General features: G+C 35.9%; 4 protein-coding genes across 6 annotated transcripts; 1 reads left to right on the forward strand and 3 right to left on the reverse strand.

Annotated features, from left to right (window-relative positions):
- Positions 1-205: 205 nt before the first annotated feature.
- On the reverse strand, positions 206-3032 carry LOC106340292 (probable receptor-like protein kinase At2g21480). The gene is given in 3 exon segments (XM_013779170.1): positions 206-2157; positions 2277-2895; positions 2897-3032. Coding segments are annotated over 3 exon segments (2601 nt in total). The 5' UTR covers positions 2927-3032.
- Positions 3033-4870: 1838 nt separating this feature from the next.
- LOC106337209 (phosphatidylinositol/phosphatidylcholine transfer protein SFH8-like) lies at positions 4871-7164 on the forward strand. The gene is made up of 9 exons (XM_013776276.1): positions 4871-4947; positions 5224-5570; positions 5638-5904; positions 6044-6121; positions 6223-6324; positions 6391-6440; positions 6528-6627; positions 6716-6799; positions 6881-7164. The coding sequence occupies exons 1-9, from the start codon at positions 4929-4931 to the stop codon at positions 6938-6940; spliced, it is 1107 nt and encodes a 368-aa protein (XP_013631730.1). The 5' UTR covers positions 4871-4928; the 3' UTR covers positions 6941-7164.
- A 332-nt stretch (positions 7165-7496) lies between these two features.
- On the reverse strand, positions 7497-11195 carry LOC106337208 (phosphatidylinositol/phosphatidylcholine transfer protein SFH3). Of its 3 annotated transcripts, none has more exons than XM_013776274.1 (14): positions 11167-11195; positions 10266-10334; positions 9803-10149; positions 9439-9705; positions 9275-9352; positions 9075-9176; positions 8947-8996; positions 8755-8854; positions 8581-8670; positions 8464-8481; positions 8261-8375; positions 7808-8157; positions 7646-7717; positions 7497-7560 (listed from the first exon to the last, which is right to left on the reverse strand). In XM_013776274.1, exons 2-14 carry the CDS (start codon positions 10309-10311, stop codon positions 7546-7548), a joined length of 1650 nt encoding a protein of 549 aa, XP_013631728.1. In that variant the 5' UTR covers positions 10312-10334; positions 11167-11195; the 3' UTR covers positions 7497-7545. The 3 variants fall into 3 exon arrangements, with proteins under 3 accessions (XP_013631728.1, XP_013631727.1, XP_013631729.1); XM_013776273.1 differs by having other exon boundaries at positions 10975-11173; XM_013776275.1 differs by lacking the exon at positions 11167-11195 and adding an exon at positions 11057-11158.
- A 5347-nt stretch (positions 11196-16542) lies between these two features.
- On the reverse strand, positions 16543-17542 carry LOC106339599. The gene has a single exon (XM_013778439.1). It carries the CDS (start codon positions 17535-17537, stop codon positions 16695-16697), a length of 843 nt encoding a protein of 280 aa, XP_013633893.1. The 5' UTR covers positions 17538-17542; the 3' UTR covers positions 16543-16694.
- Positions 17543-18330: the final 788 nt, after the last annotated feature.

Genomic DNA, 18330 nt, shown 5'->3' on the forward strand with positions numbered 1-18330 from the left:
AAGGCAGTAAGCCAGTAAGTAAGAGACTGAGTTTACTTCACAGACACGTAAGATAAAAACTTGAAAATGCCTTATTGTGAAACCCTAGTATCAACAAGCTACAATATGGGAGGTTGACTAGCTAAATCTATCAGAGTATTATTCCAAAAAAAAAATTAATCAAAATGTCAAAAAAAGAAACAACACGTTATATTACAAATCTTGTTTATCTTCCGTTGAGGCTTGCAAACTGAGTAAACCTGGTGGTTCCAGAGTGTTGGTCCAGGGCCGAGTCATCCTTCTCTCCAGTTTGAGAAACCGGAACTTCGTTTGTTGTGGTGGCAGATGAAACAGGTGGAGCCGCCATCGTAGCAGCCACGGTCTTCCCGGTCTCAACCTCCTGATCATACTCAGTTTTTCCCTGAGAAAAGGCTTCTTGAAGCTGAAGAGCATATTCCAAGTTCCACAACACATCTCCCATTGATGGTCTATCAACACCATATTCAGCAAAACACTTCTCCGCAGCTTCAGCAAACTTCTTCATAGACTCAGGACACACACTGCCAACCAGATGAGGATCAATGATCTTTTCCAGCAACCCTTTCTGTTTCCATTGCATAGCCCATTCGGCTAAGTTGACCTGTTCCCTCGGAAGCTGAGGGTTAATAGCCGGTCTCGCACACAAAGCTTCTAGAAGAACAACACCAAAGGAATAAACATCGGACTTATCCGTAAGCTGTTGTCTCCTGAAGTACTCCGGGTCTAAATACCCGAAACTACCTTTAACAGCCGTGCTGACATAGTTTTGTCCGTAACCAACGTCTTTGGAGAGACCAAAGTCAGCGACCTTAGCAACCAAAGCTTCGTCAAGAAGAATGTTTGTCGATTTGACGTCGCGATGGATAATACCTTGAGCTGTTCCAGTGTGTAGATAATGAAGCCCTCGAGCAGCTCCAATGCATATCTCTAGTCTTTGTTTCCACGTCAAAGGAGAGAGAACATCTTTACCATAGAGATGGTCTCTGAAAGGCCCATTGGACATGTACTCATACACAAGTATCATCTCCGAGTTCTCGTCGCAGTATCCAATCAAAGAGACTAAGTGTCTATGTCTGAGCTTAGAGAGCATTTGTATCTCCGTGTGAAACTCCGTGATCCCTTGCTCTGACTGCGGATTACCTCTTTTGATAGCCACTTGAGTTCCGTCGTCTATTGTTCCTATGTACACGTTTCCGAATCCACCCACGCCGATGATCTCGGACGCATCGAAGTTCTTGGTGACTTCTTGAAGCTCCGAGAAGGAGAAACTGCGTCCGAGACCAAGCGTGGTGTTATACAAGTTGGATTTGTGACTTGACGAGAAAGTAGTGTCACCCGAGTGCATAGGTAGCAGCCAAGAAGAGAAACTGTTCCTCTTCTGCCAATCTTGCGGCCTCTTTTTCCACTTGTAAACCATCGCTCCAAGGCCCACGAAGGCGCCGAACATCATCACGAACCCCGCGGTCGCAACCATCCCGTGCCTCCCTGCTCCCGTTGTTCTACCGTCAACTCCAAACTCTCCGTCAAGACTGTCCACTGAGTTGCTCATCTTCATAACCTCGACCCCGTTCAAAATCGCGTTCTTGGTCCCCGTGTCTTCTCCCAAGGGACCGATCTGGACCTGAAGCTCGGGTTTCATGAGCGTGGAGTTGACCACAATGTCTTTGTAGTAAGGAGAAGAGAGACCCCCGGCTAAAGTGGACAAATCAAGTCCGGAAATAGCAGTCTTGCCATTGATGTAGACGTTGAAGTAGAGGTCGTTGAGGGACTTGCTGATGATGTCGCAGAAATGGAGACGGATGAGGTAGTGGAACGATGGGTTTGATGGGAAGTTCCACGTGACGTTGAAGTTAGGATCCATGGTGTGAGAATCAGCCATCTCTGCGGCGGTTGCGTAAACCGTCTGTGGTGCTATGAGGGGTGTAACCCCTGGAGGATACTTGATGGTGGCCGAAGAGGTTGTTTTGACATCTTTAGCAAAATTCTCATCTTTTAAGTATTCTTTGTCGGGTGTCCATGTTCTTCCTAGTGTGTCATTCTGTGGCGTGATCAAGGGGCCACCGACGTTAACCCTGTAAACCGACTGGTACGCGTAACCAGACAGACCAGAAAAGGCGTTGACAGGGAAAAGAGAAGTGCCTGCACATAACGGAGGTCATTAGCTCAACTGGAAATGACTCTTGGCCATTGTGTCAAAGATCTTCGGTTCGAGTGACAGCTGAGACGAAACTAATATTACATGCTATGAAAAGAAGTACCTGCATCAGATATAAGCTCGTCTGGAGCAGACACGACTTCGATAGCGTTGATGAAAGCGGCTGAGTCTTTCATAGGTTTGAACCTGAGGGAGAACTGAGCATCCGTTATATTGACGAGGTACTCCTTCTGAAGAACAGTTTGGCTATCATTGTTGTTGTTGTTACTCAGCTTGAAGTTATGAATCAAGACGTATTTCTCTGTTAAGACAGAGAACGTTGCTTGTTGGAGATCAAACTTGTCATTGGGGAAGGCAAAGAAATGAAGACGAACCCAATGCCAGCCTGGTTGAGTCATGTGGAACTTGTAAATGGCTTCTTGTCGGAAGATCCTCGCGGTTAGGTAAAGAGGAGAAGGGAGTTTATCTGAAGGTGGGGCAGATATCTGAATATGATCTTTGGCTTCTATGAATTGAACCGTCTCTGAGTCACTCTTGAAGACTCTACCTTCAGGTGTTTTGGCTGAAGACTTGGCCCCACAGTCGATGAGAATGTTATCTGCTGGTTTAAAAGCAATGGTTGGGCCTCCACTTGATGAAGCTAGGCCGGTTAGGAAGAGGATAATGGTCAAGAGAAGAGCCATCAAGGATCTGGAAGAATTAGAATCTAAGTCTAGAGTCATGGGGTATATTTGGTTCCTTTCTTATCTCCATCTCTGCTTTGTGGGGAAGAGGGAGAAGGGAGAAGAATGAGGGAGATATATGAAACGAGATTGTTGGGTTGCTTGTGGTTCAAGGAAGAGCGAGAAAGAAAAGTGTATGAAGGAGAAAAAGGATGAGATGTTGTTATGTGTGGTTCTACTATAGTAAGTTATAATTAGTGATATATTGTTTTATTTTTAGTAAATTGTTAAATTTGCTTGATGATAATTTATTTTGACATTGAAGGCAAAAAGGGACAACTGTACTATGATTTCTTACTTCAAGAAAATTTTAAGAACTAAGTAGAAAAGAATCATGATTTCTTTCTGATCTTCCTGGAGCTAGGTGCCAGCAGACTATAGTTATAAACGATATGATTTGATAACATGATGAGTTAACAGAAGAAATTACATGCTAGAGCGTCTGCCACAACATAAGAGGAGATAAGACGCACATTAAGCAAAATATATAATCTTTTTTATAGATAGAAACAAAATGATACAATGTTCACATCCACAAAACTTAACTAGCTAGTAGGTACGGAGGTACCACATTCATAACTGATAAAAGCCCTACATTAGTACAACCGGTTTATTCATACGGGCCCCTCCAAGAGTGCCATGTGTTTATGTTTATGAGACGTTTGATTTAACATATCTGATCACGAGATTGTTTTACCCAAAAGAATGTTCGGAGTCTGGTACTGAAAAAGGAGTTTGGATATACTCTCTGTTCCTAGATGATTTAATATATAAGATGTTTTCATTTTTTTAGGTAATTTTTATTTTATAGTCTATTTTGTAATTGGTTGAATACTATTAATTTATAGTTTTAATGATATTTTCTAGACAAAAAATAGTTTTCTTAATATGTGTGTTTCTACCTAAACATCTTATATTTAGGAACAAATGAATCAATCAACAAGCATTGGAATCTGAAGTTGGTGAATAAAATTAAATATCCTCTCTTGTTTCATTTCATCCTAGAAACTCAAATTCAAGATTACATTTTTATTTAAATGACAAAAAAATTAGTGAATTGGCCGAGAAAACATTTTGAGAAATATGCTAGTGCATAATAGTCTAGCAAACTTCTCAAGAACTCTCATAACTCTAAATTTATCTTTCATTCCAGAAGACTTTTAAGTAAGTCTATTAGTGCATAACTTATTTGCATATTTTTTAAGAAGTTTTTTTTATCTTTAAACCCTAAAATTAAATAGTTTAAACAATAAATGTTTCATTAAACACAAAATCAACTTATAAAATGTTTAATATATACAAAACTAAACATTTATATGTCAAATTTTAATTTAAAAATATATACATTTAAGATTCTAAAATTTAACAGTAAAAATAGCATTACTTGAACATGTGCTACTAAACTCTAACCAATGGACAATCATAACTTACAATCTATATTCAGTTATCTATGTGGAATTAAATTTTATTAAATTTAAATTTACATGATTTAGAATTTTTAATATTTACATGATTTCAATTTATTTTCTATCAATTTTTTTTATAAATTAATTAAAATTAAATACATAAATATGTTTCTTAAAAAGTTTTTTTTTAGATTAGTAGTCTTCTCGAGAAGTCTTCTGGAAAAGATTACATTATCTCGAGAAAACTTCTCAGCACTATAATCGTAAAAAAAAATATTTTTGTTTGTTCATAAGGAGATATTTATAAATTCACTATCATTTTAAGTTATTTTTTTTTGGATCGAATTTGAGCTATAGATTGTTATTTAAATTCAAAATTTTAAGTTATTTTTGACAAATTCCCCTTCATGTAATGTTTATACTTAAATAGAATAGATATTGCTGTAAATGAAAAATTAGAATATTAAATTATTCTTACAAGTACAAAAATTAGATTTATAAAGTTAATAATATATATCAGATATACGATACATGCATGGATTTGGTGGTATATTGTTTCGTGAATCAGCCCATCTTCTCGAAGATATAGATCAAAGGAAATAGAAGATTTTGTCGAAGGAATCCAAGATGTCATGCCCTAGACCATGTAAAGAGATCTCATCTCCTTTATTATTATATCTTTGGATTGATTGATTATACTGCGTCAGGTATTGTAGCGTAAACTCCGAGGATCCCATCTGATAAATTATGTGAATCGTATCTCTCAGATAAATTTTTCGTGACTTTTGCTGAAAGTTGGGTTTTTTAGGCTCAAATTTAAGGTAGTTAGGTAATGTAAATTGTCACCTATCTGCTGCTATGTTCTTGTAGATTCTTCAATTGTTTTGAGCTAATGCAATCGTCACTTTATGGGTTTCATCAGGTTTCGCAACAGCTTTTGAGGTATTATTGAGCAGTGATGACAAAAAGGAACGAAACTCAGACTTTAATGCATCTACCAAGTTGAAGCACTCTCTCAACCAAAAGAGCGGAAGAAGAAAAAGTGATGCTATCTCCATTGAGGATGTCAGGGATGTGGAGGAGCTCCAGGCCGTTGATGCCTTCCGACATGCATTGTTAACCGACGAGCTGCTTCCAAGTAGACACGATGACTATCGCATGATGTTGAGGTTCTTGAAAGCCAGGAATTTTGACATTGAGAAAGCAAAACTCATGTGGGCTGATATGATACAATGGAGGAAAGAGTTTGGCACTGAAACCATTCTTCAGGTTACTTTTTAACAGATGATTGGTATTGTAAACCCTTATTTTTCTAACCTTTTATATGTCCCAACAGGATTTTGATTTCGAAGAGATTAATGAAGTTCTGGAGTATTACCCGCACGGTTATCACGGTGTTGATAAAGAAGGCAGGCCTATTTACATTGAAAGACTGGGGAAAGTTGATCCTAACAGACTCATGCAAGTTACAAGCATGGATCGATATGTAAGATATCATGTAAAGGAGTTTGAGAGGGGCTTTATGATCAAGTTTCCTTCCTGCACAATTGCTGCTAAGAAGCATATTGACTCCAACACAACTATTTTAGATGTTCAGGGACTGGTAGTTAATTTCCTACAACCTCTAATTAATGTTCTTTCTCAGATTTAGCATTGTGGAATGAGTTTTTTTTTTCCCCGAACATTATTGTCGGATAAGTTTCTCATGCCTGTTCTTGCTTCATATAATTTTTTTCTTCTAGGGATTGAAAAACTTTACCAAGTCTGCTCGGGAGCTTATCACACGATTACAAAAGATCGGTGGGGATTATTATCCTGAGGTACTTTTTAATTAAAACTTCTATAATACTTGATCCAGTATGTATTGAAAGACTCTTTTATCATATGCTAATTAATCTTCGATGTGTGTTAATTCATGCAGACTCTACACCAAATGTTTATTGTGAATGCAGGGCCTGCATTCAGACTGCTTTGGAGTACTGTGAAGAACTTTATAGACCCAAAAACAACATCCAAAATTCATGTAATATCATCTTTAATTACTTGTCATCAGTTAATATAAAATTCAATTTGGTCCATTGTGATGTAGGTCCTTGGATACAACTATATGACCAAATTGCTTGAAGTGATTGATGTCAAGTATGTGAATCCTATTACTTTTGTCGCCTTTGGATTCTTCTTTAGGGTCTTATGCTTATGTCCTAAACCGTCTGCATTTTTGTACAGTGAGTTGCCTGAGTTCTTGGGAGGTGCATGTACTTGCGCGGATCAAGGTGGTTGCATGCTTTCTGACAAGGGACCATGGAAAAACCCGGAGATTGTGAAGGTCATTTCAATTGACTCATATGTTTCTTGCCTATTACATTGTACTAGTTCTGAAGCTGACACAACTGGTTATCTTCACTTTCTTTCAGATGGTGCTTCATGGGGGAGCATATCGGACGAAGCAAGTGGTGAAAGTTTTGAACAGCGTGGGGAAAGTCATTGATTATCCATGGGTATGTATGTAGATATTGAATCTTAGAACTAGTCTCAAAAGTTCACGTGTGCCTTAACTCTGACTTTTGTCTTGAACATAGATAAATGGAAGTGACACTTCCACTGCAGAGTCTGGATCTGATGCAGAAGATATTGGGTGAAACGAGCTTGGCCGGTAGTTTTCCGGGCTATAATGAGTATGCACCCAGTGGCGGAGCTATGTAGTGGGGGAGGAGGGGGGTCAGCGTCACCCCTATCACTTCTATATAAAAAAAAGAAAAGATATTTCAATTATGTTTGTTAGGTAGTTGTTCGAATCTTTAGTTTGATCCCCATGTTTTAAGATCAAATCTCTCCCTTGACCCAACTTAATACTCTCTTTTTTCAGTCTCTGCTTTTTTTTTTCTTTTTTTGGTAAAAACCATTGTGTTTTCTCTTTTGGTTTGATATTTTAGAACTATTTATTATAGAGATTTTTGTTTCTACTATGGGACATATATATTAACAATATATAGTTTTTATACATAAGAGTATAACATTTTTTTTTACATTTTTTGGTTACAAATTAGGTGTGAAGGAATGACGAATAGTAAACATAAGCTTTCAGTTTTTTTTCAATAGACAAACAACAGAAACAATTACAGAAAGCATATCTCCACATTTTAATCTTTAATACTCTTCGCGAGTAATTTTATGTTTATATATATATGGTTTTTAAAAATATATTTTCCAGGTTTTTCATAGTCCCGAGGCATCATCAAGTCTTTCAGAATCCAAAGAACTGAAAAAAAACAAAAACAAATAAACAATATACTCAAAATTAAGTAAATATGAATAATCGTCAAGAAGAGTGTTTGTTTGTGTACCTTCTTCTTCTTTTTCTTCTTCTCGATGTAAGCCACTATCTCTAGCTGCTTAGCCATGGCTTCGTCCAGCGTCTGATATTTTCAAATAAAAATAAATTAATCGCTACATCATACGTGTTCTACACGTTACATAACACAAACAATAAGAGACTGGTTGGTTACCTTCTTGGTCTCAGACAACTGAAACTCAAGCTGGTCGACGCGGGTTAGAGCGGCGTTGAGAATCTGTTCTTTCTCCGCGGAGAATGGAGCCGGCTGATTGTCCAACGACCTACATTTCTCCTCCAGCTCCGCCATTCTCTTCACCATCGACATGTACTCTTGGGTCGACACCATAGCTGTCTCTCCTTTCTCTGCTGCGCCGCCGTAAATGGCTGCCTCAGTGAGCTTCCTCGGCATGTTCTTGGTTAGCCTCACCACCGTCATTAACCCCATAACCAACGACATCACGCCCCCGAATAAATATCCTTCTCCTCCTTTCCTCTCCGACGGCTTCACGGCAGAGTATACATCTGCTCCGGCAAAAAAAAACAAGACACATGTAATGACTTTAGAAAATACAATAACAGAATCACATTTTAAAAATTTGAATCAATGTTTTCTGTGTAAGGTAACCTTCAGGCTCGGTGAAGGTTGTCTTGTGGAGACTTGTAGGCCAAGTAGACGAAGCATCCACAGTTTTGTCAACAATTGGTGTGAATTTCTCATTCTCTGCATTGAATGAGTTCTTCTGCAAAATTGGATTTTAACATCAATCAAACAGAGGATCTTAGAGGGATAAAAGACTTAAAACTTTATTGACAGAGAAAGAAACTGACCTCAAAGGTTTCACATTTCTTCAATGTGTTGTTTCAAGCAAACAAAACCAAAAACAAGAGAGAGACAAACTTTAGAGTTTTATTATGAGTGTGAAATATTGAGTTTTGTGTGTTTACCTCAGTTGTGCTCTCATACACAGAGATTGTCTTCTCTTCAATGTTTGACAATGTCTTCCTTGGGCACTTTCCTTCTCCGTTTTGAACCATCTAAATAGTTAAAATACTAATGTTCAGTACCCTAAACCCTAATTGTTTTTGGGTTTTGTGCGAAGATAGTGTCTTAAAAAGTACCTTGAAGATGTCAGGGTCGTTCCATGGACCTTTGTCTGAACGCATGCATCCACCTTTGTCTGCACAAGTGCAGTTACCACCCAAGAACTCAGGAAGTTCACTGAACACACACAAGAAAAAAAAAGCAGAGGTTTAATTTTATGAATCTATGGCTACAAGCCAGAGTTACTTAGGGCTTTGTATCTGTCTTACTTGGAGTCAATAATCTCAAGCAGCTTGCTTTGGTATTTGTTGCCAAGAACCTATACATGAAGTAAGTAAGTAAGCAGGACATTTAAGCTTATGATCTTTGGAGTGTTAAAAACGAGAAGAAAGATTACGTGAATTTTAGCAGTGGTCTTTGGGTCAAGGAAAGATTTGACAGTGCTCCACAGAAGCCTGAAGCCAGAACCAGCGTTGATAATGAACATACGGTTCAATGACTATATGATCCATAACACACAAAAACACACTATCTCAGTGCTATTGTCTTTGAGTTATTAGCTATAAAACAAAACTAGGTCTAAACCATCATAGTTACCTCAGGGTAGTTGTCACTATCAATCTTCTGAATACGCTGGAGAAGATCCCTTGCAGCCTTACTGAAGTTCTTCAACCCCTTGAGTTAAATACCAGCATAATCATTCGCAATATCTTTGAGTTTGAATACCGAAACAAATCTGGTAAGAGACTACAAAAGCATACCACGCCTTGCACATCCAAGATGGTGGTGCTCTGATCAATGTGCCTCTTGGCAGCAATGGAGCAAGCCGGTAGCTTGATATTGAAAGCCTTCTCAAACTCCCTCACATGGTAATTCACGTACCTATCGATGGTAGTGACTTGCATCAGTTTTGTGGCATCAACTTGGCCTAGCCTCTCTATGTAAATAGGCCTTCCTTCTTTGTCAACACCATGGTAACCTTGAGGATAGTACTTGATGACTTCGTCTATTTCCTTGAAATCAAAGTCCTTTTGAAAGAACAAGAAGAAAAGAGATACAATTTAATCCTAACGTGAAGATGATGATGATATTAAAAAATGATATTGGTTATGTTTTTTTTTAAACCTCCATGATAGCGTCAGTGCCAAACTCTTTCCTCCAATTGATCATATCACACCACATCTGCTTAGCTTTCTCGATATCAAACTTCCTGGCCCTCAAAAACCTAAGCATCATGTGATGATCATCGTGTCTTGAAGGAAGAAGCTCGTCTAAGATGAGAGCTTGACGGAAAGCGTCAACAGCTTGAAGCTCTTCCACATCAATATCGTCAACTATTGAGACGGACATCACTCTGCTGTTCCTTCGAGTTTTCTTGGTGAAAGAGTGTTTGAATTTGTTCGAGGCATTGATTGCTTTCTTCTTAAACGAACAAAGCTTTGTTTTCTTGTCATCCTCTGAGCATTCATGATCTACATTACGAAAATCAGAATCTTTGCTTAAAGATGTCTCCTTCATTAACTTTAAAAAAAAAAAAAAAAAGATGTCTCCTTCATTGCATAAAATCTTTACAATATTTTTTCCTTACCTGGCTTATTATGTCGATCCATATGAGCAGACATTGTATCCGCCATGCTTTTAGTCTGGATTTAAAATTCTGTTGTCGCATAAACACATAACTACAGGTTAAAAATGATCTCTGAATCACTAATAAACCCCACAGAATACAAAATAATTTCATCAAGAGATTTTATAGATAATTGCTAAAAACAAATATCTAAGCATAATAAAATATGTCAAATCATAATAAATATTTTGTCAACTCAGAAAAATGATCTCTGAAACGCTAATAAACCCCATAGAAAACCCACAGAATCCAATCTAACTTCACCAGGAGATTGAAAAAACAAAGGTATTGAATCCAGAGGGTAGTCCATGTGACGGTTCCTTGGCTAACAATCAACCAATGAAAGAAGAAACAAAGAAACCCATTTAGACATTTGATCAAACATTCATAATAATCACCCATCCTTACGAGAATTTAAGATAGCTAAAACAAAATATATATTCAATTATCATATGAAACGATAAAAAAGGTTAACTTAGAGGAAACCAAACCCACATTTTTTATTATTATAAGAAACAGATAAACGGAAAAACTTAGGTAAAACTATAATCAGGGAGGATGGAAACAATCGTTGTATTCAAACATCTAGCGGTTGAGAGATAACAAATGAGAGAAATGAAGAAGAAGAGACAAAATATAAGAGGGTTCTTGATTTTCCTGAGTGTTTTACCTATTAAAGATCAAAAGCTAAGGGAAGAAGAAAGAAAGAGAGGCGTATATAATCTCCTCTCATCTCTCTCTCTGTTACCTACCCCCAAATAAAGGATGGCTCCAGATTTACACAACGCCAAATCTCAAAGAACAAATCTAGAAGAGAGAGAAAAGCTTATTTCAGCACAAGGGTATTGACAAAGGGTTTTACCTTCTTTTGAAATCCAGAGAGAGAGAGAGAGAGAGAGAGAGAGAGTTAGCTTAATGATCCATTTAAAGGGGGTTTGAAAAGGTTTGACCTTTTTTCTCATTTTTTTTTAATTTTTTTTTTAACACTGAAAATTATGCTTGATGAAACAAGTATCATACAAGTGGAGGAATGAACCTTCCGAAGCAAAAGCAATAAGAAAAACAATAACAAAAGCATCAGAAGATACTTAACAAGAAAAACAACCAGAAATACAGAGGCCATAGGGCAAACTTGATCTCCTCTGTAACAACAGTCACGTTGACGTAGCCTCCGCACAAAGACGCAACTGCAACCAGCGTGGGCCACCACGTGCTATATAAGATGAGAGACGATTCTCATTTATGACACTTTGCGCAATCTCAGACGCTGGCTTGTTCCGCTCCTCCATCACATGAACACATTGCCAACCATCAAGATCCGTTAACATCATATGGATAGAGTCTACAAGCCCGTGAACCAAAACGTATCTCTGAGGGAATAACATAGCCTCTCTAACCAACTGATAATGAGATTCCAGAATAACTCCACACTGATGAGTAGAAATCATGCTCTCCACTGCAAACTTAAAACCCAGTAACTCTGCTTCCATCTGGGACTGAACCCCAGAGAATGAACGACGACTATGCATGATAGTCTTCCCATTGTGATCCCTTAAAATCCAAGCAGCTCCACTGTACGCATTTGGTCTCTCCCACGCAATACCTATGTTACATTTGAAGTAACCAATAGGTGGGGGAGACCACTTCAGAACCTGTCCCGACGCACACGAGTGATTTACTCTTTCTACCTCCTCGGTCGTATTGACTGCAAACCAGATGTTAGCATCCTCTATGGCTTTAGAGAGAATGGAGATAGGGTTTGTTTGTCTCCTCTCAAAAACCAACTCATTTCTCCCCTTCCAAATCTGCCACATAATCCAAATGAAGCTCTTACTTTGTACCTCATTACCATTTTTCCCATTAACGATCAACAGGTGGTAAACATTGAGGAAAACCGAACTTCTCGAGAAACCACCTCGAGGGATTTTTATATTTGATCTCTCCCAAACTTCTTGTGCTAAAGGGCAGTTGAAGAGCAAATGACATATAGACTCCGATGCAGACGAACACACCGCGCATGTTGTATCCAACTGAATACCTCTGGAACGAAGTCTATCTTTCACAGCAAGGGCGCCAGCCAAAACCTTCCAGAGAAAGTGTTTGAGCTTTGAAGGGGCTTTAATCTTCCAAATACTACTCCATAACTTCTTCTCAATAGGAGGTAAGCCTCGCTGAGGTTGAACTATATTTTGCAGAGTCTCAAAAAACCGGTAACCACTCTTAGAAGAGTAAACTCCATCCTTTGTAAGGCCCCACTTATATGAAATGTATAAGAGACGAGAGTACATTGTAATTTGTGTAGAGAGAAGAGAGAGAAAGAAGACGCCAGTTTTATAGGACAAGGAAGAAAGGCGCGTGCTTTTCCCGTTTTTTTCTGTTTGACAGGATTTGTAAATTTACGAGGAAACCACTAACATCTTTTTTTACTTACATCTCGTCAAACAGTGCAACTAATGCCTCCAACAAATTCACATGTTTCATAAAGAAAGGGTGTTAATATGTTCCAAAAAGTGTTATTTTAACATATTTTCCTTTTATATAAATATTATTTTAAAATATCAGTTCAGTTAATATCTATTTTTTTAATATCAATAAAAAACATATTGATCTTATAAATATTTTAATTATCTCAAACGTTATTAGTTAATTATTTTCTTAATTTTCTGTGAAAATTTCAAAATAACATTCTCAATAAAACAATGATTATATTTTACAAAAATTGCAAATGTTATTTGTTCAAATTAGGTGACCTCAGTAATTCTAAGCTACAGTAATTCATTTTGTTCAGATAATGTTCATCAGCATTTTTTGTAATTTACATTTTCTTAAAGAATACATAGAAAAAACATTTTTTTTTATTTTTTATGAATGTTTCAAATTAAATATTGTATTTTAAAGGTAAAATTTTGTTTTGTACGAGTCGCTTTTATACTTTTTATGCAAATTTTTAACAAAATTTCCAATTTTATTCATATTCATTCAACTATTATTCAATAGTATTAAAGAATTTTAATATCTTAACTAGAAAAATATGAATTGTTTTTAATATGTGTGAAAACATTAAAATAAACTTATGTTGAAACAGAGGAAGTATATGATACTTTACTTGTTTTATAACAATTCTATATATTTATGCGTTTTGGGAATGAGTCACTATGAATTACGAAAAAAGTACTTATATTTCTGATTAAAAAATTAGTGAAACATTCTAAAATCAATACTACGATCATGATAACTATTCTTCAAAATTAATTTAAACATAAGTTTTATCCACTCGAGAAAATTTTTTGGTCGGTTCTGCTACTGCATTTATGTATGGGTAAATATATACTCCATCCGTTCTGAAATGTAAGATGTTTAGAAGAAATTTTATATTTCAATATATAAGATATTTTCATATTTCTAGATAACTTTAATCTCATCAAAATATGTGTAATCAATAAAATTTAATAGTTCTATTTTGTAATTGGTTGAATAGTTTTAATTTATAGTTTTAATAATATTTTTTAGATAAAAATAATTTTATTAATGAACGTGTTTTACCTAGAACATCTTATACTCTTTCTGTTTTTGAATAATTGTCACTTTAACATTTTTTTATTTGTTACATAAAAAGTGTCTAACTACAATTTATAATCAATTTCAGCTAAATATTAATTGCAAAATGCATTGATCTTATAAAGAAATTTGTTTATCTCAAATACTATTGGGTAACTAGTTGTAATTAATGAAAACATAAATATATATCAATCATTTTTTTAATATGTATGAAAAAGTGACTAAGTAATATTTTTTTACGTAACAGAGAGTATTTAGGAACAGAGATACGAATTACAATCATACAATATTTTTTCTGACATAAGAAAAAATAATAATGATAGGGAAGAGCTGGTTTTCTTACTTTGAAAATTGTTAAATGAATTTTCTATTTCCGACAATATAATTATGAACGGGATGGATGGCTTCGGCTTTCCCAAATTAATAAAGCAGGCTGATAAAAATAACAGTTAGTATCATTTATTTCTTTCTTTTTCATTTCTCTATGTCGACCTTATCATTTAATTTTTCCAGCTAAAACCTATAAACTCTATTTAAATTTTGATATATGGACCGACCATCACGAATGAACACAAGCCTCCAGCTCCTATATTAATTAACTTTATAATATACACATTAATGATTACTCTTCTAAAAAGAAAGAGCATTGCAAATAGAAAAATATCAGGTCAACATTTCACAGCGGCCTTATAACATTTTGACATCAAAAGGGTTTACAATTTTTAAAATAGAACAAATAACATTGATGGCCCGAATCAAGGCCCTTACACCATGGTCAATCCGGATTCTTAGAGTTGGATTTTTAGTTTCGGTTAAGAACCGTTTCTTTGCTTTTAACTAAGAAAAGTTAAGAATCGTCTCTTAAATAAGATATATAAGAGCTGGTTCTTAAGTTCTTAACCGAAAAATGTAAAAAAAAATAAAAAAATAAAAAAAATGTCAAATCATGAGTTAAGAATACCAAATTATGAATCTGGGTTAATCATGCTCCTATCCTTTTTTGTTTGCATCTGATTTGGAGAGACATATTGACGGTTGCGTTCTTCGTTCTTCGTCGCCGTCTTCATTTTCCATGGCAACTTGTACTGTTACGGCGACTCCAATGTTTATGGTGGCCGAAGATCAATTTCTGGTGCCAAATGCCTAAGAAATTAAGGAGATTGGAGAATGTGCATGGCTATGATAGCCTCGCTTGACATGCATCATCGCATTAGTAATGTCAAATCATGAGTTAAGAACACCAAATTAAGAATCCGGGTTAATCATGCTCATATCCTTTTTTGTTTGCATCTGATTTGGAGAGACATATCGACGGTTGCGTTCTTCGTCGCCGTCTTCATTTTCCATGGCAACTTGTACTGTTACGGCGACTCCAATGTTTATCGTGGCCGAAGATCAAATTCTGGCGCCAAATGCCTAAGAAATTACGGAGACAGGAGAATGTGCATGGCTAGGCATGGGCGTTCGGGTCTTCGGGTCGGGTTCGGGCCGGTTCTTTTCGGGTCCGAGTCTTTCGGGTCCTAAATATTTAGACCCAATAGGTACTTAGAAATTTTCGGTTCGGGTTCGGGTCTGTTCTTCTCAGGTCCGGGTCAGTTCAGGTCTATAATTAAAATACCCATAAAATACCCGTAATTTTTCGGGTCCATATCGGGTCCGGGTCCGGTTCGGGTATTTAGGATCTGAAAAGAACATGACATACTCAATTCCATCAAATTTAGTTGATATTTGTCATATATATCTACAATTTTACAAAATAACTTAAATGAAACTATTAATACTTAAAATAAAACATTTTTAAACTCTAAATTTTACATTTTAAAGCTTTATATTACTTAAAAAATGTTAAAAAATAATAACAAATGTTGTTATCAAAAGATATTTCAACTGAATCATAAAATAATATATATAAAATAGAACACAAAAACATCATAGTTTTAGATATACATGTTTTTAAGTCGGGTACAAATCGGTTCTTATCGGGTCGGATCTATTATGGTCGGTTCTTTTCGGGTCGGTTCTTTTCGGGTCCGGGTCTATTCGAGTCGGTTCCTTTCGGTTCCGGTTCTTTCGGGTAAAAAAAATTTAGACCCAAAAGGTACTTGTAAATTTTCGGTTCGGTTCCGGGTCGGATATTTTTGGGTCGGTTCCGGTTCGGGTCTTCGGGTCCAGATTAAAATGCCCAGACCTATACATGGCTATGATAGCCTCGCTTGACATGCATCATTGCATCATCGGTGCATACTTTCTCTATACATGCATCATCACACATGATTCGGTATGTATACATAAGTCCAATTTTAACATTATATTATATTCCCTTTGTTTTTATCCGCAAGTAGTTTTAGTTAAAAGTGTAAATATTAAGAAAATTTTTGTTTTTAAAAAAATAGCATTTAATACATAATTCGGCTCATACGTTATCTATGTAAGTATATGTTTGATCTCTCCCCAAAAATGAAGAGCCTATCACTTGGAAACTTCTGATTTGGATATATTGGGGATGTGAGCTGCTTCATATAGAGCTATGAACGGCTCTTTTAATACTCTCCTTGTTGGTTGGTTCTTGCTCATCACGTGATTATATGTCTACAACAAAATTAATCATTTTAACATCAAACTTACAGAAAACAAAAATATATCTCTCTTTACAAAAACGAACAAAATTATACAAAGAAAATAAAAAGAAAAGCTAAACAACATTTTATGCTCGGGCTTTAAAATATTTTTACCCGTATATTTACAAACACGCAAAATATATGTGAATGTTATTGCATAAACTAAAGTTTTTCCTTATTTTTCTTTTTTCTTTGCTTTTTTTTTTCTTTACATCTAAACAATACAAAACTCTTCATCCTTTTGGTTCCTCCTCTGTCTCGCAATGAAAGACTCGATCTTGTATCGGAGTTCATCATCAGAATCATCAGCAGGCCTCTCAGTCTCCGATCTCTTCAACCTTCCACAAGAACTCTTCTTCGAGCCCTCGAGCTTCTCTGACCGACTCCTTTCGTAACTCTTCTTTGGACTTTCCTGTTTTTGGGTAATGATTTGTCTTTGTCTCTTCACAGTTACGTCCTTCTTGCTATTCTCCTCGCCAGAGCTCTGTTTCGCACTGTTATCCGTCTTTTTCTGTTTCTCTCCCTTATCTTCAGTGCTCTGTTTTGCCTCGCTTTCTCTGCATACCATATCTGTATGTAAACTCTGTTCTTTTCTTGAGCTCTCTCGAACAAACTCGTCGTAAAAATCATTGCTGTTTCTCCGTGCATCTGGTTCTTGACCCACAAAGAGACCACATTTGGCGACTATAGTGATGACTATCGCGTTCCCCAAGACGAAAGCAAGATGGCGGTTGATGAGGAAACGTGTGAGACCAGAGTCCTCGAACATGATGACTAGTTGGTAACAGAGCTTGGCTACTGTAACCATAACCATAGTTATTTGGATTACCCGGTAAAACAAATCTAAGAGTATTTGAACTCGAGACTTCTTTACAACAGCCTTCATCTTTCTTGGTTTAGCTTTTTGGGTACTAGTAAGTGAATCCATCGGCGTCGATGAGGAAAGAATCAGAGGAGGGTCTGAGTCTGATTTTCTCTTAGTTCTTTTGTTTTTATTGTTGGGTTGAGAGAATGTAGCTTCGCAGTGTGAGTATTTATAAAGGGTCACTGAGTGCATTTGCTTTCTTTCTTTTTTGGGGCACTAATCTTCTTTTTCGAGTGAATTATTGTTATTTTGTTTTGGGAATACTGATTTTTAGAAAAAAAAAATAGTAACTATGTTCCTTTAGACTAATCTATATTTTGTGTCATATTTTTTTATAATACCCTTTAATATTTACGAAAATAATTTTAATAAATAGTTTTAGAAACAAAAAAAATTTGGAAAAATAGTAACATTTGTTAAAATACCTATATGAACTTAATGGTATATTTTTCAGTTATAAAAAAGTTAAAATTATAAATTTCAGATTATGTTCTTAAAAAAGTAGAAATGACATTCTACGAAGTAGAAAACGAAATCTACTTTTTTCATTGAATCTACAATGTTTAGAATACGTGATCTACGTAAATAGGAGTATTCTACAAATATGTAGAATACACATTCCGCGCTTAACCTACCATTCTAAAATTCTTAGAAATCAAAATCTACACATTAATCTAATTCTAAAACATGTAGAAACCGATTTCTACAGATTTACTATAAATCTAAAACATGTAGAAATCAAATTCTAAACATTACTATAATTCTAAAAAACTGTAGAAACTGATTTCTACATATTAGTTGTATTCTACGGATAAGAAATCAGTTCCTAAAAATATGGAAACAAAATATTTGAGAATATTCACTTTTATATTTTTTTTTAAAAAAATCAATTTAAAAAAAAAAACGAAAAAGGAACAAAAAAAAGCAACAAATCGATTTGAGAATATTCACTTTCATCCCAGAGAAATCGAGTTTAAAGAGTTGA

Source organism: Brassica oleracea, chromosome C4 (genome assembly GCF_000695525.1).
Source record: "Brassica oleracea var. oleracea cultivar TO1000 chromosome C4, BOL, whole genome shotgun sequence".
Classification (NCBI taxonomy): Eukaryota; Viridiplantae; Streptophyta; class Magnoliopsida; order Brassicales; family Brassicaceae; genus Brassica; species Brassica oleracea.

Coding starts and splice junctions, on each gene's coding strand:
- LOC106337209 (XM_013776276.1), top strand. Junction 6,122..6,222: donor GTGGGGATTATTATCCTGAG/GTACTTTTTAAT, acceptor TAATTCATGCAG/ACTCTACACCAAATGTTTAT. Junction 6,441..6,527: donor CTTGAAGTGATTGATGTCAA/GTATGTGAATCC, acceptor ATTTTTGTACAG/TGAGTTGCCTGAGTTCTTGG.
- LOC106337208 (XM_013776274.1), bottom strand. CDS start 10,311: ATGGCGGATACAATGTCTGCTCATATGGATCGACATAATAAGCCAG. Junction 9,177..9,274: donor ATAGTGACAACTACCCTGAG/GTAACTATGATG, acceptor TGGATCATATAG/TCATTGAACCGTATGTTCAT. Junction 7,718..7,807: donor AGTTGTCTGAGACCAAGAAG/GTAACCAACCAG, acceptor TGAAAATATCAG/ACGCTGGACGAAGCCATGGC.
- LOC106339599 (XM_013778439.1), bottom strand. CDS start 17,537: ATGCACTCAGTGACCCTTTATAAATACTCACACTGCGAAGCTACATTC.